This window comes from Aquila chrysaetos, chromosome 22, assembly GCF_900496995.4.
Source record: "Aquila chrysaetos chrysaetos chromosome 22, bAquChr1.4, whole genome shotgun sequence".
In the NCBI taxonomy this organism is placed as follows: Eukaryota; Metazoa; Chordata; class Aves; order Accipitriformes; family Accipitridae; genus Aquila; species Aquila chrysaetos.
In genome coordinates this window covers 11725456-11750595 of record NC_044025.1, presented here as the reverse complement: position 1 = coordinate 11750595, position 25140 = coordinate 11725456, and the positions used below count along the sequence as shown (strand labels likewise).

General features: G+C 46.2%; 2 protein-coding genes across 11 annotated transcripts in view; one reads left to right on the top strand and one right to left on the bottom strand.

Moving 5' to 3' along the window:
- SFXN1 (sideroflexin 1) overlaps nucleotides 1–17293 on the bottom strand; it is a 41478-nt gene extending 24185 nt beyond the window's left edge. Inside the window, exons 1-2 of one of the 7 annotated variants that reach the window (XM_029998452.2) lie at nucleotides 5072–5178; nucleotides 3711–3858 (exon numbers count right to left, since the gene is read on the bottom strand). The gene's annotated coding sequence lies outside the window, so the exon portion shown is untranslated. Of the gene's footprint in view, nucleotides 1–1287; nucleotides 1456–1988; nucleotides 2063–3710; nucleotides 3859–5071; nucleotides 5193–17164 lie in introns of those variants that run through there. The other 6 variants (XM_029998453.2, XM_029998456.1, XM_029998460.2 and 3 more) reach the window with 6 other exon arrangements.
- Nucleotides 17294–17646: 353 nt separating this feature from the next.
- Nucleotides 17647–22258, top strand: DRD1 (dopamine receptor D1). Of its 4 annotated transcripts, none has more exons than XM_029998448.1 (2): nucleotides 17647–18363; nucleotides 19072–22258. In XM_029998448.1, exon 2 carries the CDS (start codon nucleotides 19080–19082, stop codon nucleotides 20433–20435), a length of 1356 nt encoding a protein of 451 aa, XP_029854308.1. In that variant the 5' UTR covers nucleotides 17647–18363; nucleotides 19072–19079; the 3' UTR covers nucleotides 20436–22258. The 4 variants fall into 4 exon arrangements, with proteins under 4 accessions (XP_029854308.1, XP_029854309.1, XP_029854310.1 ...); XM_029998449.1 differs by having other exon boundaries at nucleotides 19024–22258; XM_029998450.1 differs by having other exon boundaries at nucleotides 17647–18779.
- The last annotated feature ends 2882 nt before the right edge of the window (nucleotides 22259–25140 follow it).

Below are 25140 nucleotides of genomic sequence, written 5' to 3'. Positions count from 1 at the left end.
AGAGGACACCGCTGTGTGAACTGCGCTTCCCAAGTGCTTTAAAGCAAATTCCACTGCCAGCCTCTCCTCTACCACTCTCTCTCCAAATACCCCTGCTGCTGCCTCCTCATCTTTCTCCCCAATGCTCTCCCAGCCCTAGTAATCAGAAAATAAAAACAAACTAAAAAGCACAGAAAGACTCACTGACGGCTAAAACTAAGGTCTTTGTTTATCTGAAGAGAAATTCTCAACTCTGTATTTTTAATAACCTACAAAAATCTTTATTTTAAATCAGTAATTCTTTGACTATCTTTTTCATCTTGTACTTTCAATCAGAAAGTGACACTGAACTGAGCTGGAAGCCCCAGTACCGAGCACACCCAAACTTCTTGCCCTTTCTGATCAGATGGAATCATCTGCCAGTTCATGGTCTAATGTTTAATACTAACACTAACTGAAGGGAAAAAGAGGGCTTAAGAGTAAGTGAGAGTGGCTTCTCTTAAAAAATAATTACATAAAACCTAGCACAAAGTCTGATCAACAGTTTTAGTACAAAGGCTACATTTAGATTTGCCACAGAACCAGCAGTAGTAGAAGACTTTAAACCTTGTTTAAAGGTTAACAACAGCAGTTGCAGCAATTCTACAAAATGCAGATTCAGGAGTTGTCAGGAATTCAACTCTCCGCTGTTCCTTTTCAAAGTTCACGTTTTAAACATCACATTGAAGGTCACATAACCACTTTTCAAACCAAAGCAATAGCCAAAAGAGTAGCAAGAACTATTTAATTTATTTCAGACAGTAACATACCACTCAATTTTGAACAACCCAGACATTTGGTCCTTTATTTTAAACCCTGCTGCATGACTGAATAATCCGGATGGGCACATAATCTGGGAAATTCTGGGCAATTTAAACTCATGCAGCAGTGCACGAATGATGAAAAGCAGCTTTGCTACCTTCCTTGGAAACATTTGTATCTTCTTACGTGACTGACACCTTGTATTTTAATCCAAGTCTTGAAAAAATCCACTTCACAATTGAGAAACTTTGTCAGGTATATCATTAATTTTTCCAGTATCTAAGCTAAAATTGGGAATAGAGCGACAGAAAAAGAAATGTCTTGATGGTATAACTGTGAACCTAATTCTCCATGTCTGATCTAAATACACATTTTTAAAGCAACAGTCACTGTTCTGAGTCAAGAAGCATCCCTAATGGCAAGATGTCCATTCCTTGAGAGATGCAGACAGCTTAGGTTGCTAGGAGCATGGTATTGTCAGAGACACTATTTGTGGGAGAAACTTGCCTGAGAACTACCCCAGAAGCAGGCTTTCCTCAACAGATACAAACGCCTGAATTCTCGTGAGTGAGGATCCTTCAGCAAATGTCCTTAGATTGGGTACCAGATAGGGTACTGCTTCACTCTCTATACAGAACTTTCTGTTGCTTTTTGCTTTTATGGGGGCTGGAGTCCAGATCATAGCCTCCTGCACCTTCCCCTGTGGAAATGGACTCTATTAATGAGAGCAGCCTTTAACCTCTCTTGCATGCAATTTCAGAAAGTCAGCAAAAACTGAGCTGGGGGAGGGAGAAGTCTAAAGAGAAGTCTACGTCCAAAAGCAGTGCAGACATAATTGTGATAATGATCATTGCGAGATCTCACTTCTTAGTGCTCAACTCCCAAACTGCAACCTGCAACCCTCTGTTACAAAGCATGGGGCATGCTGGGTTCTCTAGCTTAAAAGAGAATTCAAACCAGCCTGCGTACAGGAGGGCAAGTGAGTAACCTAGCCAACGCAAATGCTAAAAGAAAGGTCTAACTTGTACGGTGTCCTTTACCAGGACTTAGACTCCTAACTTCAGGTGATGTGAAGGCACTCAGGTCAGATCATGATTCACAAAATCTCCTAGAAGCAACTAAAGAGTTCCTTTTTTGAAAAATGAGAGTGAGGCTTTTCCCTGAAAACCCAGTAACAATAGAAGGTAACAGCAGTACCTCTTTCTTACCAGAATCCTAAAGAATAGGAATAGTTCAAAAGTTAGAGCCAGGTACTGCTGAAAACGTTTCATGTGCAGATTCACTGGGAGAGAAAAAAAAAGATTTGACACACTTAGGCCCCTAGATCTCCATTCTTCAAAGCAGTCCCCTAACAGCCTGCTGTCCAGCTGTCAATGCCCTGTTCTGGGAAATGAGAGATGTAGGCTGGAAAATCTTGAAGTTGAGAAAAGTACCTGCTGCTATAAAATGGGGAGAAGAACAGCTTCTCTTCTTCCTCTGACATGTTTATAAACCAAAGTGCCCATGGACGCATGTCTATTTTTGCAGAGCTGAGTTCTTTTGAAGCATTTCCCATGCTGCTTTGATAGAGAAATACTTAGGGATCCTGTTAGGCCTCTTTATTCCTCAAATAACACACCAGCCCTTTTTGGGGCTCCTTTACCTGAACAAACTCAGATTTTTCTTTTCCACAAGCAATGTCCCCCACAACAGCTGCTATGTTGGCTTAGAAGAAAAGACAGGAAATTAATTACCCTCTGATTAGTAAAAGGTGACCTATTCTACTTTAAAACTACAACACATTGGCAAAGCAACAGCAGAAAGGCAAACCCAGCTACTACCCATATTTTAATTGCTCTGGCAAAGAAAAGAATACAATGCGTTCTCCAGGGACGTCAACATCAATTATGGCAGTATAATTAGTACAAATAAGAAGCACTAATAGATTTTTAGGGGAAGAAAGCATTTTTGTGTGATGGCAAAAGAGCACATATCAGACTTACTGGGGTCATTAAGCAACGGTATTCCTCTATTTGCACTATGTTTGCTACCACAGTTTGAAAGAAGCAGCACAGCTGATGACTGGGAGAAGTATGATGCAATGTACTTACACCAAATGTTAACAAAGCCACTTGCCAAGTTTTCCTTCCCCAAAGCAGCTTCTATCAGTAAATATATATCTAAATCACAAGGAAAAACAGCTTTGTCTGCACTATGATTTTTCCTACTGAAATCATAAAAACAAATTGAACACTGGAGAAGGCAAATCATGGCAACACTACAAGATACTTTTTTTTTTTTTTTTGCTTATAAATGTACGTCCTGCTTGTAGCCTAGCAACAAAAGCAGCAGTCTGTGTTAAATGGATAGAGCCTGCTGCTGGGGCTCTCTCCTCAAAACAGCAGCCATCTTTGGCATGTAACTTGACGAGAGATTTCATCATTCTGCATTAAAGCTACCTCCAGATGTTAGAGGTTGCCACAGCCAGCTCAGTGGTGTTGGCTTTTGATTTGCCACCTCTTCTCCCATAGCATGAGGTATATCACAGAGACACGTCACATGTTCACTTCGTCTCTTCGTCAAGAAAAATAAAGCTTCTTTGCTAAAAAGGGTTAGTGCAAGCTCTTATTTTTTTTCAGTCCTGATTGCTGCAAGCTTGTCTCTGCTTCTTATTTTTTAACCCCCCCTCCTGGTAAACTGAAGTAGGATTATCTGACTCTACCCAGGCATGTTCATGGCCCTTTTCTATAGTTTTTCACTATTTCATGTATCTTTTTCTGATAGGATCCATACAGGTGATTTTTTAATTGGACATTAGTACAAAGCCAGTCTTCATCCCCTCCTTCCCGCTCTCCCAATACCCATTATAATCACAATAAATTCAATAATTTAAAACAAATAAATCAATACTCATAATTAAACATCCTGCTTCTGGCTACCAGGTGCCTGACCTCCAAGTTATTCAGTGTGTTCCTCCTGGCTACCAGGTGCCTGACCTCCAAGTTATTCGGCGTGTTCCTCCCCTGGAAAGGACGATTCCCCCAGCAGGGAGGCTTGTTTGCTGCAGGCCCGGGATCTGTGCCGCTGCCACGCACCACCCTGCGACAGACAGCCCACGCTCAGGGGACAGAGATTTTGGGAGCGGGTGGGGAAGCGGGGAGCTGTTATGTGTGCAGGGAGGAGGCAGGAGGGGAGGGCTGCAGCAGCCCCCGGCCACCTGTCTGCCACTGCGAGTGTCCAGCCAGCACCTCCCCAGGAGAGGGGTGACCCGCTGGGACACCGGCTCTGCTCCCACAGAGGGGACGGGGTGACACACGGGGCTGGGACCCTGCGGAGGGGACGGGGTGACACACGGGGCTGGGACGGAGGGGATGGGGTGACGCATAGAGCTGGGACCCTGCGGAGGGGACGGGGTGACACACGGGGCTGGGACCCTGCGGAGGGGACGGGGTGACACACGGGGCTGGGACGGAGGGGATGGGGTGACGCATAGAGCTAGGACCCTGCGGAGGGGATGGGGTGACGCACGGGGCTGGGACCCTGCGGAGGGGTTGGGGTGACACACAGGGCTGGGACCCTGCGGAGGGGACGGGGTGACACACGGGGCTGGGACCCTGCGGAGGGGATGGGGTGACACATAGAGCTGGAACCCTGTGGAGGGGACGGGGGTGACACACGGGGCTGGGACCCTGCGGAGGGGTTGGGGTGACACACGGGGCTGGGACCCTGCGGAGGGGATGGGGTGACACATAGAGCTGGGACCCTGCGGAGGGGCTGGGGTGACACATAGAGCTGGAACCCTGTGGAGGGGATGGGGTGACACATAGAGCTGGAACCCTGTGGAGGGGACGGGGGTGACACACGGGGCTGGGACCCTGCGGAGGGGTTGGGGTGACACACGGGGCTGGGACCCTGCGGAGGGGTTGGGGTGACACACGGGGCTGGGACCCTGCGGAGGGGTTGGGGTGACACACGGGGCTGGGGTGACACATGGAGCTGGGCCCCTGTGGAGGGGACAGGGGTGACAAGCGGATCGGGGCCTCTGCAGGCGTGACAGAAATGACGGATGGGTCTGGCCCCCTGGGGAGGGGACGGGGGTGACATGCGGGGCCGGGCCTGTGGGGGAAGGACAGGGGTGACCCGCGGGGCTGGGCCCCCGTGGAGGGGACGGGGGTGACGCGCGGGGCCGGGCCCCTGAGGAGGGCACCGCTATGGCGCTGGGGGTGACACCGGCGCGGGCTCCCCAGCCCGCGGCCCAGCCCCACGGGGACCCCGAGCCGCAGGGACGCCCCTGCCCGGCGCCGGTACTCACCGCGGCCGCCGCACGCCGCCGGCTCGGCTCCGCGCCGCCCCTCGCCCCGCTGCCCGGAAGAGGCTCGCTCGGCGCGGCGGGCGAGGGGCCGAGGGAGGCGGTCGGGCCGCCCCGCTCCGCTTCGCTCCGCCCCGGCGGGGCCGGGCCGGGCAGGGCCGGGGCGGGCGGGCGGGCGGCCAGCAGTGGTGGTGGCGGTCGCGCTGGAGCCGGCCCGGGGCCGCCCGCTCGACCTCCCCTCTCCCTCCGCCCGCTCTCCCGAAGTCCCGAAGACTCCCGGCGGGATCGGGCGGCCCCCAGGAGCCCGGGCTGCCGGGGCTGGGCGGCTCCTCCCGCGGCCCCCGGGAGCGGCGGTGCCCCCGCTCGGCGCCCTTCGCCTTGTGGAAGGCAGCTCGGGCCCCGAAATCCCTTCTGTAGTTAACGAAAGAAAAGCCGTGGGAAGAATTACCGGGAGTGTTACCGGCCGCCTCCGTGGCAGGACGGGGATGCTGGGGCTGGGGACAGAGGGCCGGCTCATCAGTCCGCAGCGAGAGCAGCTTCGGGAGCAAGACAGCCGGTGGGCCGGGGCAGCTGGGACAGCAAAGGTGGATTTCTGCTGGCTTTCTCGTTTTCATCGCTCCCGCTTTATCATGTATTGCAGAAAGCAGCCAGCGGCGGGGAAACGTTCGTAGGAAACCACAGTGACAGAACCCTTAGAAAAATAATTTACTCCTAGGTCCTAATCCCAAAAAGGAATAAAAAATAATAAAGCAATGCATTCCTATGAAATCCATTCCAGCTGATGAGAACTTTCTTGTGTACGATGCCTTAAAAATGTCAAATAAGCGTGGGTCCTTGATTTTGTTGGAAGGCCGAGGATGGATTTCAGAGCATTTATTTCCTTTTAGTAATTATGGTTAGGCCACATTTTATATTTATAGCATCCAATAGCTTCTCTGAGATTAGATGTGCAATCATTTGAGATTTAATAAAAATAGTAGGGATACACAATTACATTGCTTCTATTCTTTCTTCAGCCCAGCTTCCTGATGAACGCGGTGATAGACGCACAAACTGGATTCCTAACACACGTTCCAAGAATTAGCACGTTAATGCTTAAGTCTGATAGTGTTGTAAGTCAGCAGCACGTGAGCTGGTCTTACCCCATAATTGATGTTGGGGATCTGGGAATGGGGGAAAATGTGTTCAGTTACAGCGGTACTGCATCCCATCACAGCCTGCAAACAGTGCTAGTTCACCTCTTTTGTGGACCAGAAAAACATACCAACACACAAAGGCCGATTGCAACTACAGTCTATAACGCAGCCCAGCTCCTCTAAAGTCTTCTGTTAAAATTCCCTTTGTAACAACGCTGCTCTGTCCACAGGTCTCACCCCTGAAGGGGTTGCAGCTGTGCATCTGCAGCAATCCTACTCTTAACGTTTTAGAATACAGGGCTGGCAAGCTCTGACCTCCCTGTCACTGTTTGTTGCAGCATGCTAAATGGGAATTTTATATTAAAAAGCCAGAACTCTCCCCAGGTATTAAATGTTTGTGGAGATATACTTACTGGTGAAACTTTTGCTGTTAAAACTCAACTTCTGTGAAAAATTGAATTTCTAAATTTTTTTTTTTTTCATAAAGATACAACTGTGTAGGCTGGAGTTTGTTTTCAGCTTTTAACTAGCCTACTCAGTTTATGATTTTCAATAAAAAGCTAAGATTCAACTTTCATTCTGACACAGACACATCAAATCTCAGATGTCCACCTATCTGTTTACCCCATGGCTCCACAACTTAGGTCTTACAGATATATATATGACAGTTGCAGGTGCAAATATACCAGGTGAGATTCCATCATGAAAAAGTAAAAACTTGTACTGCATTTTTCTTGCACAACAAAATTTGTTCACAATTTATGTACTTTACTGCTAGTGTCTTCAGTTCTTTTTGATCTTGTCAGGCAGATCCCAGTCTCCATGACCACTGACAGATCCAACACTGAATACATCTTTGATGTATCTGGCCCTAACACTTGTTGCTAAAAACATTGCAATGACAGAGCAGGAAAGACATCTCATTCAGTAACTGGAGACAGCTGGATGTCATGCATTGAAATAAATTAGTTGTTGGTGGGTATAACTGGTACTGTGGTATATGGTTTTATATTCTGAGGACTGATGTCTTCTGTCTCTAATAATTTTCCTATATGCCAAAGATACTAACTTGTTTTTCTGCTTTAAAACCACACATGGTCTTTTCTGCACATCACAATAGAAACTCTGCTTGCAGATTCTTTAATGTAAATATATTAATACCTAAATTCTTTCTCTGATTCGCTACATGGAAACCTACATTCATTCCTTGAGTTAATCATTTCCTCTATACTCTGCAGGTGGTTTTGAACAGCTACATAACTTTTTCATTAGACTAGTCATTTCTCCCATTGCTGAGAAACAAATCTGTTTTTTTTGCCATGAATCCTGAAAAGTCTTGAAATGGCTCTTGACCAACCAACAACAATTGCTCATGAGCCACAAAACTGGAAGGCAAATGGGCAAATATGGGTAGTCACAAAGAATATCTTACCTCTGGCTACATGCGTTTCTTAGTCTGGGCTAGTTTTCATGCTAAAATGTTTTTGGCTGTATTAAAAAATGCAGAATCCAGGAGGATGTGCCAGCTCCCAGATCCAGATGTGTATTTTGGCCTGATCCTGCTTCTGTTCTGAGGTGTGACCTGGTGTATGTTTCCACCTGGAAGAATTCCCGGACTATTACAGGGCAAATTCTTCCTTATGCTGACCAGAAAAGGAGGATTTCTGTTCCTCTACAATTACTGCCTCGTCTAAGAAATGAGCTTTACTGTATTTGCTTTCCTCAAGCTTTCCTGTATTCATAATATTTACATTGGACATTAATGCTTTTTATGTTTTTTACCATTTCAAATTGGCACTGGGAATCAACGGAGAAAAACGAAGAGCTGCTTGCACGTTGCTTTTGTTAACATAAATGTCCAGTAAGTGGCACTGCAGGACCGGCTTTTCTGCGACCCTGGCTCACAAACAGTGCCGTCAATGAGAGCAAAAGCAAGCGTGGGATGTGTCAAGACTTTTCTGCGCCATGAAAAAAGTAGTTGTAGAGCAGGTGGGAAATGATGTACGGTGACGGCCCTGAAGGTGCGGTGCAAGGAACTGGGGGGTGTTCAGCTGCTGGCTCGGGAAGGTGGTGTTAGGAACTGGCCTTGGCACCAAGCTGGCTGTTATCAGGGGTTTGCTAGAAGAAACCGGCAACGTTTCTGGGAACTATTCATTAGCACTCGACGGGAGGTGCCTGTGAAGGCTTTGTGCTGGGTTTTGCTATCAGGAGCAGAATACTGGGCAAGGTGAACCATGTATATACAGCATTTCCTATGGTCTACTGACTTACTGTGCATTAATTTTATGTAGAAAATCCAAACCCAGACTGGAAGGGACATCAGTACAGTCTGAGGAGTACCCAAAAGTTCAAGTTTCTGTAAATGAGCTAGGGATTTCTGGGAGTCTGTGTCAGTATATAAAAAACCACCACCCTGTTTTCCCAGTCTAAGCTAATAATGAATAAATTATTATCTAGGGAAATTTGGTCAAACAGACAAGTAACACTACACTGTTTGGCAATATAAATTGTAATGAAACCCTTATATAAGCTGATAGAGGATTACTTACAAAATCAGTTAAAGGTTTTGGCTCCATCTGCAATATTTGAACCCAATTTTATGTTACTCATGCTATACTGTGCCAAGCTAAATTGATGCATATCCAATTTACCTATTTATCTAGATGCATAGTTATTTCAGATAAGACTGGAAGGGAATGAACATGAAAAGCCAATCTGCATTTAGAAGGGACACAAAGATACATTTAAAGGGATAAGCCAGCCTTTCAAGGGAATTAGGAAGCCATTTCCCCCATGATGTGGCTATTTTATAAATGCTCTTGTGGGATCGTTCATGCCCTGAAGCAGCTGTGCCAGCTACTGTCAGCAACAAGACACTTGACTAGGCAGACTGATCTGGGATGTCAATATGCAGCTATGGATGTAGTATGGGGGCAAGGGGAGGTGTAGTACTATCCCATAGGGCACAGAGAACAGCCACAGGAGCTCACAACTGCTTCAACCAGGCCTGACAAATTTTTTTATCATCCTCAAGTGACCAGGTATTGCTGACTCCTAATACTTTCACCTTCTGAGTCTTTCCAATGGCTTCTGAAAATAGCAATTAAGAATACACACTCTCAAATGTTTATTCCTGCAGCAAAATGGGATGGCACTTGATAACCTCTGACAGCACTCAGAAGCAGAAGACGACACACAAGAGCATGCCATAGCAACATGGGAAGGCACGCAGCAACGCGAGCAAAGAGGTGAAAACATGAGGTGGCAGCAGAACATATGACAAAACAAGACACCAGAGGACAACTCGGAATAGCATACAACATGCCACAACACGAGATAGCATGCAGCAGCACAAACAGCATGGAACAACACTTGACACCATGCCACAGCATGATGGATATACCTGGAACGCTGATAGAAATGCCTAGACAGCAGTAAGAGATTTATAGCAGCAGGAAATTCCTAGAAAGGTATGGAAAATGTCTAGAAAACCATGGGAAATTCCTAGAAAACTACAGGGAACCCCTGGAAAATTATGGGAAATTCTTAGAAAGCAGAATTGAATTCCTAGAAAGCTGTGGGGGGATTGCAGGAAAGCAAAATATGAATTCTGAGAAAGCTGGCTACAAATTCCTCGAAAGCTGGAGGGAATTTCTTATGAAGTAAGGAGGAATCCTAGAAAGAAATGCACAGGTCCTAGAAAGCTATGGGAAATGTCTAAAGAGCAGAAGGGAACTCCTGGAAAGCAGAAGGGAAGTCCTATAAATAGTACACAATTACTAGAAAGCATCAGGGAAATTTCTAGAAAGCATTAGGGATTTCTTGAAAGCCCTGGAAATTCCTAGAAAGCAAATGCAAATTCCTAGTAAGGTGAAAGAAATCCTTGAAAAGCAATGGGAAGGTTTCCTAGAAAGCAGTATGAAATTTCCTGAAAGCTGGGTGGAAATCCCTAGAAAGCTGGAGGGGTCATTCCCAGAGATCACTAGGAAAATCCTAGAAAGGCATGTGAAATTCTGAAGAAGATGTAGAAAAATGCAAGAAAGCAATGGAAAAATCCTGGCTGAGCTGTACATCCTGTAGTTCCTAAAGACGCGGGGGAAGCTCTTAGGAAGTAATGCTGAGAAAAGCACAGGAGAAAATCAACCACCGTAAAGAGTGGGGAAAAAAGTGAAGCCAGAAAGTAGATAGGATGAAATCCCATAGCCTTTCCTGAAATGTAACGTGTACCTAGAAGACATCCCTAATTTTCACCTCTCCTAAATGGAGAGGACCAGTTTGATGGACTGAAGAAGAGACACTGAATGCCTGCATTGGTGCAGCTGAGCCCTAACGTGCACTAAACCCAGCCCTGGGCAGCTGAGATTTGCGGGAAGGGAGCAGGGGGAACTTGCTGACTTGGAAGGCCCCTGACCTTGAGATAGATTTTGACAAATGGATGATGAAACTCAGGGAACATTTCCAGCCTGGGAAAGTACTGTCTGTTAGCGACTGTCACAGCAACAACTCTTTGCAACACAGGGCAGGGAAAAGCCAAGGGCATCGAGGCAGGCTGCAAACAGGGAGACATTGCCTATGTTGCTGCCTGATGTGGTGGGACAGGCACGGAGGCTGGAACAGGAAAACAGATCCAGATGAGCTAGGGTGAAAGTGGATTTGGGATTATATCTTAGTTTGGGGTAATCCAGTCAGATCACTGGGTTTTTCAAAAGTTCGAATGAAAGTTATGGCAGGAGGAGTGAAGCAGCCCGAAGTTTAGACCTTGGTGTGGACTCTTGCTTGGAATATAGTTCTAGTGTTTTATTGATCTTGGTGGAACATTTCTGACTGCCATCAAGTCCAGACTGTGTGATTTGGTGAGGACTTTGACAACCAGCATCTTGCCTCCAAGAACGATTTAATCCCAGAACCTGAAGGTGAGACCCTGGGTTGGTTCAGCTGCAACATCGCAATGGTAGCAGGGTTGTCTGGGGAGCTGCAGAGGTGAAAATGCTGCCTGAGACAGCAGAGCTTCAGGACTGGGACATTTGGAGAGGTCTGGTCATTGCTGGACAGCTGGTTGACCCTGTCTACCGTAGCTGGACTTGCCGCGCTCCTGCATGGGCGCTGTGGGGCTGCCCCCCATGCAGAGAGCCCGGGCTGGGCATCCCTGGCAGAGCTGCCTGCTCCTGCGGCTCCCGGCGGCGCAGGTGCAAAATGCTTCTGTTGGTCTTCACTATGAGCAAGAAGTGATGCTCTGTGCAGTATCAGCTTCTATTTTTTGGTAAGTATTAGTTTAATTATCTTTAATTCAAGGATTTGTAGCCTGCCGATGGAAGGGCTGTGGAGTCTGACCGTCCTGGATGTGCAATAATGTGGGCTTAATACTCAACTGTAGTGCAAACTATCGCTCACTTGCTCCACTAACCTTTAGAGGCTCCTGTAGGTACCAAGCACACTCTTCATTGTCACAGATCCTGCATCAGAAAACCACAAAAAATCTGCTGGTACAAGTTAGACAGTTCTTCTCCATCCATCAATCAGGGGCTGGGCTGGAATATGGGGAAGGATCCATTTTATGCTGGCATGCAGCTCAGGAGTAAATCTATAACACCAGTTTAGGAGGGGAGAGTGCCACCTACCAAGCCATCTGCTAAAGAAATTGTATTATCTGCAGTCTCATCCACTGTTGCTAGAAATCACTGTCACACTCATCTGTGAAGAGTTTTGCTGCTAATATATCTATTTGTATTCTTTTTATCCATCCACTCAGAATTAATTATTTCTCAGATTAATTTCATTCTAATGAATCATTCTGTATCACTGGCTTTATTTCATTTCTGAGATACTAATTAATATGTCAAAGCCATCTTTAACATTGAAAGTGCTGTCATTTTTTCCGTGACTTTTCTTTGGATTAATATATTCAAGTTCAATTTTTCTGAGGGCCTAAAATGTCCATCCAGTGTGGAGCGAAAGCAAAAATGCGAGCTATACAGTCTTAAAAAATTATGCATATGCAAATAAAGCATAAATTGGAAGGCAATGGCCCAGTCTGTATTTTTGTGTTGACTTACTAGTTTATGTGCTATTTCATATAGCAGGTCCTCAGCAATCAGCTGTGTAGGATTTTTATGTACATGGATTAGAATATAAAATTCAGCAGTACATCAGGTGTCTACATTTGTCGGTGAATTGATCAGAGATTTTGGATATTCTGTATTTGTTGGTTTAGATTAGCTTTTAAAGAAGGGGTCTTGTTGGTTTGCTGTGGATTTCCTGGTACTGTTCTGCTGAGCCGCAGGGACGAGGCAGTCGGATGAAGTGTTTTTCTTTCCTTAGAGCTCTCCTCTCCTCTCAGCTATAATTTAGTCTCATCATCCTCTGCAGTTTGGCTCTCTACCCACTCTGGAGGGAAGTGTTGGCAGGGCAGTAGTCCCTCTCCTACCCCGTATCTGTGGCAGATGCAAATCCCAGAAAGAGAAGGGGGGGAAATTTTAGGCTTCCCTGCTTGAGCCATTTCTGGGGTGATTTAAGATCTAGTAATGGCCTTTGGTTTGACAGAGCAGGTTGAGCTGTGAGACGAAGGGTCACTCCAAGTGTTGATTGTGGAAAACTTCTCTTTGTTCCTGTGGGAGTGAGTGGGTGGAACTGGAAAAAACCCACAAAAAGTCACTGCACAAGCTCTGCCGATTAAATAACACGGTTATTGGCAGCACCGCAGCGAGCTTAAATTACCCATGGCTCCTGCATGGCAGGAGGCTGGGGACTGTTTAGATGACAGCTTCTGCTCAGATCCCTGGCCACAGGTTTGGTATTTGTCTTTCTTTCCTGTCTTCCACTCTCTCCAAAATGAGCCATTTTGTTGTAAAATCTGGGGGGTTACAGCTGAAACTCTGGGTTTGCACTGCAAATGTAAAGAGGGATTGCTGGCAAGGGAAGGAAAGGGGAACAGAGCCTGAACGGGCTCTGAGCAGGAGAGGGGACGGGAACGCCGCTCCTTTCCCTGTACAAACAACCAGATTATGGTTTTCCACCACTTCTAAAGCTTGCGTGTGCAGAGTCCTGCAGACACGAGGCTGCTTTTTGAGAGTTTGCTGCCTGATCTCCTGCAGAGCAGAAATCCTTTCTGCAGGTTTCCTCCACTGTGGCCCGAGGATGGAGATGGGCTCTCCTGGCTGGGACCAGGGCTGTGCTCCGACAGTCGAGCATCAATGTAATGGGGAGGGGAGATGCCAGAGGAGCAGCAGTGCCTGGTCCTGCCTCACGAGCACCCCACAACCACTGCGTGAGCTCCAGATCCTGGGAACCAGTAGCACTGCCCAACATATCCTTCCCATTTATACCCTCCTTGCATTACCCTTTGTGTCCAGCTTTGCCGCTGCCTGAATTAGCTGCCTCAAATGAGTAATTTAAATTCAGACTTGCATACATGGTGTTTCTGTTTGGGCTTTTTTCATTTTCCTTCTCCCTGTCAGTGTCCAGAATTTTGCACATGCTTCACCAGTGACCTGAAACCCAGGGATGCTTTGTGCACTGGTTGCCATTGAAAATAGTTCAAAAGTCAATATTCACAAGGGCACTGATGTGCTTTTTGAGATCAGTCCTACGGAATCCTCCAGACTCTAAGGTCCAGCTGCAGATGGACATGCCTATAATTTACAGCCAAAAAAAAAAAAAAAGCACCCACACTCAATACTGAATATTTAGGCTTCTTGTCGTCAGTGTTTGGGGACTAGAAATCATTTCTCTCACTGATCCTTTTTCCCTGCTGGTGGATCTTTATCATTCAAGAGTGAGCTTGAGATCCTTGGAGATGTTTTTTTTTTTAGCAGCAAAGTAATATTTTTTTCTGCTGCTACTCTTTGCTCTGTGCTTTTGTACTCACTACTGCAGTTTTCCCTGTGGAATGCCCAACATGGTAATGTCAATTTAACCAGTGTGCTTCACTGATCTTTAAGAGACTTCATAGCTGTTGTTCAATTTCCAGGAACCCTTGATTTTTCTGAGAAGGTTACATTGAGGCTAAAGTTATCTTGGCTTATTAGTATAACCAGTTATTTAGAAACCTGACAGCTCTTTTAGATATTATTTCTGTTAACATGCCTCAGCTGATTTCATGTTTAATGAATCCCATGCATGCAGACTCAAAAAGTCATCCCGAGAGTGATGCAAGTACAATTTGTATCCACGTAATGTAATATTATTTTGTAAATTAAGCTGCCTTTCTCTAGCTCTAGTATGTGCGCTATTTTGTAGATTAAAGCATGTTTATCTCTGAATGTAAGATCTGGACTTTGTTCAACTCTGACTTAGTCTTCCAGTAGCTAATTACTGTTTGGATGAAGATCATTTGGATCAAGATGCTACTCAGTATTTATATTTTTAAATCTTCATATGGACCAAATAGGACTTTCTCCAACCAGAGTCTCCTGGGAGGAGCAGGTGCTTCACAGGGCTTTCCTTTGCTGGGCATTGCTTTGATTCCAGCATCAGCCAGTAGTGATTGAAAAGCATTAAATAAAATTAAGCAGCTGTTTTATGTGGGTATCCAGGGAGAATTAAACAAGCTCTGTGCTTGTTTCTGAATCTCCAGGAAACACCTGCACTGTCATCCTGTTGCTGGCAGTTTTAGGCAAGTCCCGATCTGGACGAGAGCTGGTCCTTCTCGCACTGGCTGGAGGGAGGTTAGCAGAGAGCAGCAAAAGGAAAATTCACCTTATACTTCATATAACTGGCTCCCAGAGTCATGTCAATCGGCTGCCTAATCACACCACTAAATTTACCTAAATAATAGTAGGGGTTTAATGGATTTCACTTTTGTTCCTCACCTGGGTATGACTATTAAGTCATGAAAGTTTTAAAAGCTTACAGATTAGCTGAAGCGACAAATGAGTACCGCAGGGTGCCCTGCATGAAACGCTGGTGTTTGAAACCTGCGTAGCTGTTGAAGGGGCTTTACTCCACTAGTACGGTCTTGGCTGAGCCAGACCTCGTTGTCATCCCTGAACTGATCACACAAACTTAGAGATGAGACAGGAGAGAGGCTCTGACTTCTGAAACAGATACTCGAATTGCCAGACAAATAACGACTGTGAGATTCTTACAGGATGCTGTGAGCGGGAAGCTAAAAGGCTTTTTTTAATGTCAGATTCAAATGAAAGTTTTAAACCCTCACCCATATGAGCAGCATTAGGGTCTTCCAACAGTGAATTCAGCCTCTTCCCCAGGAAAGGCTGCTCCCTAGCAAAAATTAACTGAAAAGAAGAGTTCGCTCGATGAGCTGATAAGCAGATGATTGAGCAGACTGCTCTCTTCTCTGCAATGTGTACCTCGGCGTTTCTCTCCAGTATGTCTCAAAAATTGTGCTGTTTTTGTAGTCTGGAGTTGTGATTTCTCCTGGAATAATCCAGGATGGCTGTGGTAGAAAGCCATTTTGGGGGAGCCTCTGGAAATTGTTACAAATAAAATCACATGTACTCAGTGACTTCTTATGCAGGCAATGTTCCCCTCAGCCCAGGGTTTCTACTGAAAAACAGGAGCATGCTACATTTTCAGAAGGTAAGTATCATGCAGTAAACCTCACCCGTGTTGTGCTTTAAGAACAGAAGAAAAAAAGAAAAAAATCTTGAAAAAAGAAAACTTACAGTGAGTTTCATTAGAGATCTCTATTACCAAAGAGCACAGGATTCATTTTCTTGTCTATTTTCACCCTCCTCTGGGGATGAATGATGATTAAAGGACAGGATAATAAGAAGGGGAGCATGAGAACTTGCTGAGAAGCAGTTAAAAAGAAAAGCAGTAAAAAAAAAAAAGAAAGAGAAGGGGAAAGAAAACCAAGTGTTTTAGTTAGCTAGTCAAGGTTAGCTTAGCACTGTATCTGCTTTAACTGACATTATGAAAAATTATGGATGGCACAAAAGCAACTTCACTAATGCTGAACCCTAGGAAATTTGTCTTGACAACTTAGTGAGCTTATTTGTTCTTCTAGGAGGTTTTTAACCTCCCCGTGATGTCTTTTCTCTTCATTTTCTGATTTTTTTTGAGTAAGGTTCCTATACAAAGGTAGCAACATGTTCATCTTTCGTTGCCTGTTGTGGCTAAGGTAAGAAAGAAAAAACCCTTTTGGAGAAAGAAGGGGTTTGAGACGTAACCGCTCTGTTTTTGGTGCTTACTACCGAACCGGAAGGATTTTTTTGCAAAGGAGAAACCACGGTTTGAAGAGAGTGGCAGATTTCTGCGCCCAAGGAGGGCAGTTCGTGGCTCTGGGTTTTCCCTGCAGACGCGACTCCAGCCGCACCTGCCGTCGGGCGGTGCCGCTCCGAGGACCCGCATGTTCCTCTGCTGTCCCCTCGCCTGACTCCGAACAAGTTAGTCAGGACGCGGGTCCTCAGCCAGCTACCGCACCCCTGGGAACCTGGGCTTTGGGGTCCCCCTCCCCGTCTACCCGCAGGGATAACGATGCCCTTCGCCTGTGTTACGAACCCGGGCGTTAAGCCCGGCTGGCGGCGGGCTGGGGCTGGGGGTCGCGGAGCATCCCGGCGCAGCCCTGCCCCTCGGGGCTGCCTTGCACCGGGGCGGCCGCCTCCGCGGGGCGGCGCGGCGGGGCGCGGGGCCGCGGCCGCCCAGGAGAGGGAGCCCGGCGGTCGCGGCTGCGCCGGGAGCCGCGGGGGCGCGGGGCTGCGCCAGGCGGCGGAGAGGCGGCGCGGAGAGGAGCGGAGCGGTGCGGTGCGGTGCGCTGCCCCGGCTGCAGCCCGTCGCCAGCCCCGGGCCTCCCCGCGCCGGTGAGTACCACCGGGCTTACCGCTCCGTCCCCGCTGTGCCGGGAGGGGCGTCCCGGCCGGTGTGTCGTCCCCCCCGCTTCCTTCCCGAGTGTGCTCTGGGGTAACGCTGCTCCCCTGGGGGTCGGGGAAGCCGCGGGTGTCTCGGCCCGCAGCCCGCCTCCTGAGCATCGCCCAGCCCGAAGTTAGGTGCCGGTACTTACTTTCCGCATCAATTAATTGAACTCAGCTGGCTCGCAGCGCCGAGGCATCGCGCAGCACCCCAGGCGTCCCGGAGCTCGGCGGAGCTCAAGACCGGGCAAAGTAATCCCGTTTGCGCTAAGCTCCGGAACAGCCGCTCCAGGAGCCCGGCTTCGCCTCTCGCCCCGGCTGCCTGGCTGGCCGGGACGTTATTCCCCAGGAAGGTGGAAAAACCGGGGAGAGGCTGCCCAGAAGAAGCTGCGCCCGACCGAAGATGTTAGAGGAGGCGAAGGGGGGCTGCTTTTTGCCCGTTGCGTGCCTCCATGCCTGTCTTTCCCTTGTCTTAATCCTTTAGGGAGGAGACGCCGGGCAGACAGACCTTTCCTGGAGGGGCGATGCTGCCGAGTCCTGCCCCGGGCAGAAGAAAGCCTTCGCCGCCGGGACCCGCCGGTACCGGAGATGCGCGGCCCGGGGCAGGCTGCGGGAGAGCGTGAGGAGCTGCCTCCGCCTGCGCTTTTCTGAGAGGGGAAAAAGCATGGTAAAAGCTGGCCCCGATCCTTGGAGCGCAGCCCCGCTGAGCAGGAGGTGGGATTATTCCAGGGTAGTTACGGAGAGCTATAACCTGGCAGCGGAGTGTTAAAGCGACTTGTCCCCGCTGGAAGAGGAACCCGCTGCGGGCACCGCCGGCGTGGCAGCCCGCGCCGTGGCTGTGGGGAGGTCACTCAGGTCCTTCTCCTCCTCTCGCCCTTCTTTCTCCTTCTAGTGAACGGCAGAAGAAAGAACTGGTACTCGGCTCTTGCCAGCGTTGGGAATACCGTGCCTTTTGCCTGGGATGATTTGTCTTGACGTGCCGCTTCGACGGGATGTACAAAGTGCGACTGGGACCGATCCGGCCAACAAAGTTTGCGGCGTGATCGGCAGGGGCAGTGGGATGGAGGTAGCTGGGCACACGCCGGTGGGGTCCGTCACGCATGGTCCGACAGCACAGACCTGCTGCTCCCTTGAAAACTAACTCCTGATGGTCAAACTCTGCCAGCTCCTGTTTTTACTTCTCCCCTGCCAATCTGCACTTTCAGGGAAAAAACCACACACACACGCACCTGATGCAATGCAGTGTTTTTGTGGTGGTTTTGTGTATAAGATTTGCTATGCAATTCCAAAACTAAAAGAGGAGGAGAGACGGCCCTGCATCCCAGAGCAAACAGAGAATCAGAGGTGAAAGGTAGGAGCCAGCATTTCTCATTTAAATAAAACTAAATAACCTGAGCTACTTCTTACTGAAAACCTTTAAAACACACCTACTGTATGTTTATTTTCTTTGTCTTGGAAGTGTAAAACAGTTTGAAACAAAGTGAAGATTTGCTTTCTGACGCTGCCCAGAAACAGAGAACTGATGCATTTTGTAACAGGAGTGTACCGAGGAGGAAGGATGGAGTGTTTCATCAGTGAGACATTTAGGAAACTAGAGAAAAGCACCTCGTATAGTACGCTTCAGTAAATAGGAAAGGCTAGTGCAGTGGACTCTGGAAACACTCGATCAATAGCCTATTTAAGTGGGAATATGTGCAAGCATGGAAAAGTGATTGCTTTCCTGTCTGTGGGGTATATTTGCAGAGGACAGCAGCAGAACGTTTGCAGGTGAGCTGTCTGAATTAGGCCTCTTCATGCTGGGGTGGTGCAGTGTGTTTCTGAAGGGATTGCTTAAAAAAACAGTCTGCGGGGTGGACCGTATTTGTGCATTTTCAGTTCCTGCTCATAAAGCTTTCAGTGGGTTCAGGATGATTCAAAGTCCATCCGGGGGCGAAGGGACCATAAGAAAGGACCTTTGGTCTGTTTGGTGATGAGTAGTTAATGGACGTCTGATGTCTCTGATCTCTGCAAGGAAAGGAGCTGATGCCGTCATGAAAATCATGATATGATTTTCCCTCAGGAGAAACTATGACTTGGAACGACACCACTATGGACGGGGAAGGGTTGCTGGTGGAAAGGGACTCTTCCTTTCGGATCCTCACGGGCTGCTTCCTCTCGCTGCTGATTCTCTCCACGCTGCTGGGAAACACACTGGTCTGTGCAGCTGTCATTAGGTTTCGCCACCTCAGGTCCAAGGTGACCAACTTCTTTGTCATCTCCTTGGCCGTGTCAGATCTCTTAGTGGCAGTTTTGGTCATGCCTTGGAAAGCTGTGGCTGAGATCGCCGGTTTCTGGCCTTTTGGTTCATTTTGCAACATCTGGGTGGCCTTTGATATTATGTGCTCAACAGCCTCCATCTTAAATCTCTGTGTCATTAGTGTGGACAGATACTGGGCCATCTCCAGCCCGTTTAGGTACGAGAGGAAAATGACCCCCAAGGCAGCCTTCATCATGATCAGCGTGGCGTGGACTTTGTCCGTGTTGATTTCCTTCATCCCTGTGCAGCTGAACTGGCACAAGGCTACAACCACAAGCCTTTTGGACCTAAATGCCAGCTTACAAGGTATAAGCATGGACAACTGTGATTCTAGCCTAAACAGGATGTATGCCATCTCCTCTTCTCTAATTAGCTTCTATATACCTGTGGCCATCATGATAGTAACTTACACGAGGATATACCGGATTGCTCAGAAGCAAATACGACGCATCTCAGCTTTGGAGAGAGCAGCAGTGCATGCCAAGAACTGCCAGAACACGAGTGGCAACAGAAGCAGTATGGACTGCCAGCAACCAGAGAGCAACTTCAAAATGTCCTTCAAGAGGGAAACAAAGGTTTTAAAGACTTTGTCGGTGATCATGGGGGTCTTTGTGTGCTGCTGGTTGCCATTTTTCGTATTGAACTGCATGATTCCCTTCTGTGAGCCTACCCAACCTTCCAAGGGAGCAGAAGCTTTCTGCATTAATTCCACCACCTTTGATGTTTTTGTTTGGTTTGGATGGGCTAATTCTTCCCTCAACCCCATCATTTATGCCTTCAATGCTGATTTCCGCAAGGCATTTTCGACCCTGCTAGGATGCTACAGGCTCTGCCCTATGTCCAGCAATGCTATAGAGACTGTTAGTATTAACAATAATGGAGCAGTTGTTTTTTCGAGCCAACATGAGCCCAAAGGGTCCAGCCCCAAAGAGTCTAATCTGGTTTATCTGATTCCACATGCAATTATCTGTCCAGAAGAAGAACCTCTCAAAAAGGAAGAAGAGGGTGAACTATCTAAGACCTTGGAGAAAATGTCTCCAGCACTGTCTGGTATCTTGGATTATGAAGCTGATGTTTCTTTGGAAAAGATCAATCCCATTACACAAAATGGGCAGCATAAAACCTGAACAGTAAGGTTTACCCAGCAAGACCTAATAGTCTATATGGTAATAACCTTTAAAAAAAAAAAAAGAAAAAAAGAAAGATATACAAGATTTTTTGGTAAGAAACTAAGCTCTAGGGAGAAAAACACATTTACACCAAGCCCAGAATTAATTTTCCTGACATTCAAAGCAAATTTAACTTTTTAAACAATAAACAGAAAAAGATACTGAAAATTGGTTTAAAAAAGGGATATTAAACTGTACTGTTCATACTGAGGAAAATATACAAATTCAGATACAGTGCAGTGACAAAGAAAGTATTGCTGCTTCTCTACACAGAGAAACCAATTTATAGCTTAAAATGAGGCAAAAGATAAATGTTAAGTATTTAAAGATTAATGTTTACTAGAAGTTAAAAGATTGCTGTGTCTTGTGATAGTGGGTGTTAACAGATCCTAATTAAAGACTGAGGGATTGTAAAGGTAGGTAGATGCCTTCTTAAAATTATTTCTGACAAATAATTGAGCCTTATAATGAGAATGGTTATTTTTAAAGCTTTGGGAGGTAATATGTTGATACTGGTTTTATTTATTTATTGTTTTAAATCGATATTTTTCATATGTTATAACAGATCTAGCTTTATTTATGTTATTTAAGATGTCTAAATAATGGGATATTTTTGGAGTGTCACAACTGCATTTTGATCAGTCAACCAGTCAGCACTTTATTACAAGCTCTGATAGTCTGGAGAGGTGGTGAGGAGAATGAAGGAATGTTAAGAAGCTCAGCAAGAAATGAAGGAATCAACAAAACTGATGCTGTATGGAGTTTGTTTGCTTGTGGGCTTTTTTTTTTTTAAAGTGGGATTTCTTTCAAAAGATAGGACCAGCGTTGACTGAGTTGTGAATTCTCTTCCCTTATAGAAATAAAAGAAATTGCTGCTATTTATTTTTAAAAAGTTTCATGTTACAAAGACTTTGCTAGAATGTCAAGTTTGTGGATCTGTAAATACCTTAAATATGACTACAACCTTAAGAAGAATCCAATTTGAGAAGAAAAGCTTCTTAGATAACAATTCTTAGTATATAATGTTTTGTATTTATGTAAGATAAACAGCTTTCTCAGACTTTTCTTATTTCAAGTCTTGGATATCTTTTCTGAACAAACACAATTGGTTATAATGGTAGTAAACATGCCAAACCTCGTTATCATCTGTATTATTGCAGTACCACCAGGATCATGCTCTCTGTCTGCTACTGTATCACGGTCAGAATTAAAAAGTGAGGTACCTAGTGCTTTACTTTGGAAACTAGGAGGATGTTACATTTTAGTAATTACCATGTCAATAGTCCATTCGATATGGAATAGTGCCTCATTACCATTTTGGATTAAGACATTTCTAAATATGGATGGAACTGCAGCCCCCACCTCAAAAAGTCCTGTGAGCTCCAAAAAAGTTGCTAATGTTTAATTCAAAAAAACTGCTACTTTTCCATTGTCCTTCCCTGCTGCTTTCCCTTTGTAATGCCAAAAGCAATCAGTGAACGTTAGCAACAGGAACATTGGGTGTTAATATTCAGCAGCATTCAAAGAAAGCTATTTGTTTTCCGAAAATACCCTTTCGAGCAACTTTTTCATAACATATATTAAAAAAAATGTGTTGTCAGAAAAAGAGAACTGAGAGGAAAAAAAAATTTAAACTCTAATGAACTATATACATCCTGCATCAGGTCTGTGTATTTATGTATTGTGAATGTTTTCATAATTTTATTGCTTGTATGCTGCTTTCATACATATAATAAAATTATTTTGTGAACAGAAGGTCAAATAAAATGATCTACATTGCATTTATTAAATACATGCTGTTTTTTGGCAGTTGCATTGATCGTGTTAAAGGCAAGGATGGTTCCTCTTTTTCCATTTGCCCTTATTTGGGATCATACCCGTAAGGCAGATGGGAATTTTTATTAGAAGCAGGAGAAAGCCCTCTCTACTGAGAGACTTCTGAGCCCTTGCTCTAAACTAGGATTTGAAAGCAGTAAACACAGTTTGGAAACAACCACACTCTGCTTTAATGTGACTAGTTAAAATATGTAAAACTCGACTTACTGGTGACTCTTATTTCAATGATTTTTTTTGCCTTGGTGTAACAGGGTAGTGAACTTGGTTTATAGCATGCTTATATTGTTGCTTTTTTTCCTTCTCTCCCTCCCCCCCCCCCCCCCCCCCCCCCCCCCCAAGCTGTGCAATACTTTTCAAAGCCTGATACAGCCTCACTGCTAGTGTCTGGTTTTTGGAACAAAATGAATCATTTCAGAAGCGAGGCGATGGTGGGTGCAGCTGAGTGAGGTTCACCAGTGTCCCTCTGTTCATGGCAGCCCTCTACTTTGTTTTTGCCTGTCAGCAGATTCATTTTGAAATGAAGAAAAAAACCAAACGTACGTGGTCACTTCTGCCTCAAGCATTACCAGTGTGGCCCATTCAGCAGCTGGGATCTGAGCTGGTGCACGAGCTGTGGTGATGTCCAGCTCCCCTTCCTTTAGTGCTAACTTCCCTTGGGCAGTGAATGCAGCAGGTCTGACGGCAGGCAGGGAGTCGTGTCTGCCTCCAGGCTTTCTTAGCTCCTTGGGTAAAATTTCCTTGCATGGTGCTGATGCCTGATTTTTTTTTTTTTTTGTACCTTTGAAGAATTATTTTACTTTTTAAAAAGTACACAGGCCAAAGATAAAGTTCTGTGGTTGCCTACTTAAATACAACTGTCTTCAAGAGCTTTTATTCTCCAAACTCCCAGCAGTCTGATATAATAGCAAAATACAAAATACGATTTAAGGAGATCATGTAAAGCAAGATGCTGTTCTTGTATTAGTTTGTATGAGGATGATTTGTATTCTGAAACAAATGGTTGCTCTAGTGTGACTAGGAGCCATCCCAGGACCTCCCTCCTGAGTTCCAGAGGGACTCTGTGGAGGTTGGTGGGGAAATGCTGCCTGCTACTGCTGCTGGGTGCTTCCATTTGGTGTGACAGGCTCCCTGTTAAAGGCAGGGCAGGAGAGAAGTTTTTCTGAGTGTATTTTATTGTTTTTTTTCTCTACTTCTCTTTAAACTAATTTTTGCTTCTGCCTCCTTTCCCTTACATACATTGCAGAGTACCATTAATTTGCCTTGATCCTCGTTTACTGATGTACTCCATTTACTCCTTCATTTTCCAGCCTTCCCAGCTCGTTTTTTTTTTTATCTGCCCTCTCTTCCTTTCTTCCCACTGCTGCTAGAGCCGTTCTGTCACCCGTTTGGATTTATTGGCCCCAATAATCCTTTGCTTGGGAGAAAGTCCAAATTAAAATCCTACCCACCCAGCACAGCCAAGAGTCCCCTTCCCACAGCCTGCACACAGAAATGTTTCTCTTACCTGTTGCAGAGCCTGGAGACCAGAGTCAGGGGTGACTAGAAGGGACAACAGCATGTGCCTGCTAACTACTACTCTGTTTATGTGCTGAACTAATTGCTCAGGAGCTGTGTTACCTGTTCTGCGCCTGGTCCCCAGCTGCTCGAAACCAGTGGTCTGCTGAAACTACTGGTCATACCAATGTCAGGAAGCACCCCAGGGGCTGGAGACATGCCAGAGCCATGCCGGGCTCTGGTGGAGCTGATAGCAGGGAGTTAACCGGTGAGGTTTGGCCGTAGTAACCCTGCGAGTAACCTGCGAGGAGTGCTTACTGTTCCATGCTAGCAGGCAGCAGCATCCTCTCTGCTGTTCTGGAGGATGAGAGCAGCAGAAGTTCATTTGCAATAACGTCATCTTTGAGATAACAGCCACTTTGGTGAAACACTTCCCTAGGAATGTTTTTCTCGCCATGAGTTGCAACATGTGGTCGGGCAGAGGCAGAGCCACCGAGAAGCAGCGAGGTGCCAGGACACCAGGATGTCACTGCTCCCACCAGGACGGCCACCTCGTCTACCCTGTGGGCGTCTGGTGCTTTTCTCCCCACCTTGCCCGCCCCCAAGCAGTATTTTCTGCTGTGGAGCGAGCCTTGCTGTGTGCCTTTCCGATGCACCCGCAAATAACCCGTGTAACCTTTTTTCCTGCATTGCTTCCTCGTGACTGAAGGTATTTTTCTGTTTGTGGATGGAAGAGGTTAATGATTCACCTGATGGCCTTGATGAAGGAGCTGTTTGCAACGAATGCACCATAATCACTAGATTAAATCTGAATACATTTCTCCCTTCCCTTGGCAAGCATTTTATGCTGATTTGGGTTTTTAACTTAACAAAGCATATAAAGGATAGAGGATGGAAGAGGAAATGGTGTTGCTGATGTACAGTTTTAATAACAGTTATTGGGAGCCAGTCCTGGATTTTTTCAAATCACCAGTTTTCAGAAGCACCCAAATCAGATTGAAATCTCAAAAACCTGCTTTGGTTAGTATCTTGAGAGACAGATTATTCCAGTAAATATTTTGTTTTTTTGATATAACAATAGTAGAATATGTTCCTAGCGATACCACTTATGTGGCCACACAATGAATGTAACTTAAAGACTAAGGAAAACAATGGTATCTGTTTCTTAACTTCTGAAAGATTGAAACACATAGCGTAAAATGTTCTTGCACTGTTCTGTTGCAGCAGAGATGGGCTGAGCCAAGCGTTGGGCTCCCACCGTGAGCCTCGGATCAGGTCGGTGTTGATCCCCTCTTTGCGAGAGGTTCTGGGCTGTCTGGCTGCCTCCTCGAGC

What these genes read in the sequence shown, in the direction of transcription:
- DRD1 (XM_029998448.1), top strand. Translation starts at nt 19,080, where the DNA reads ATGACTTGGAACGACACCACTATGGACGGGGAAGGGTTGCTGGTGGAA.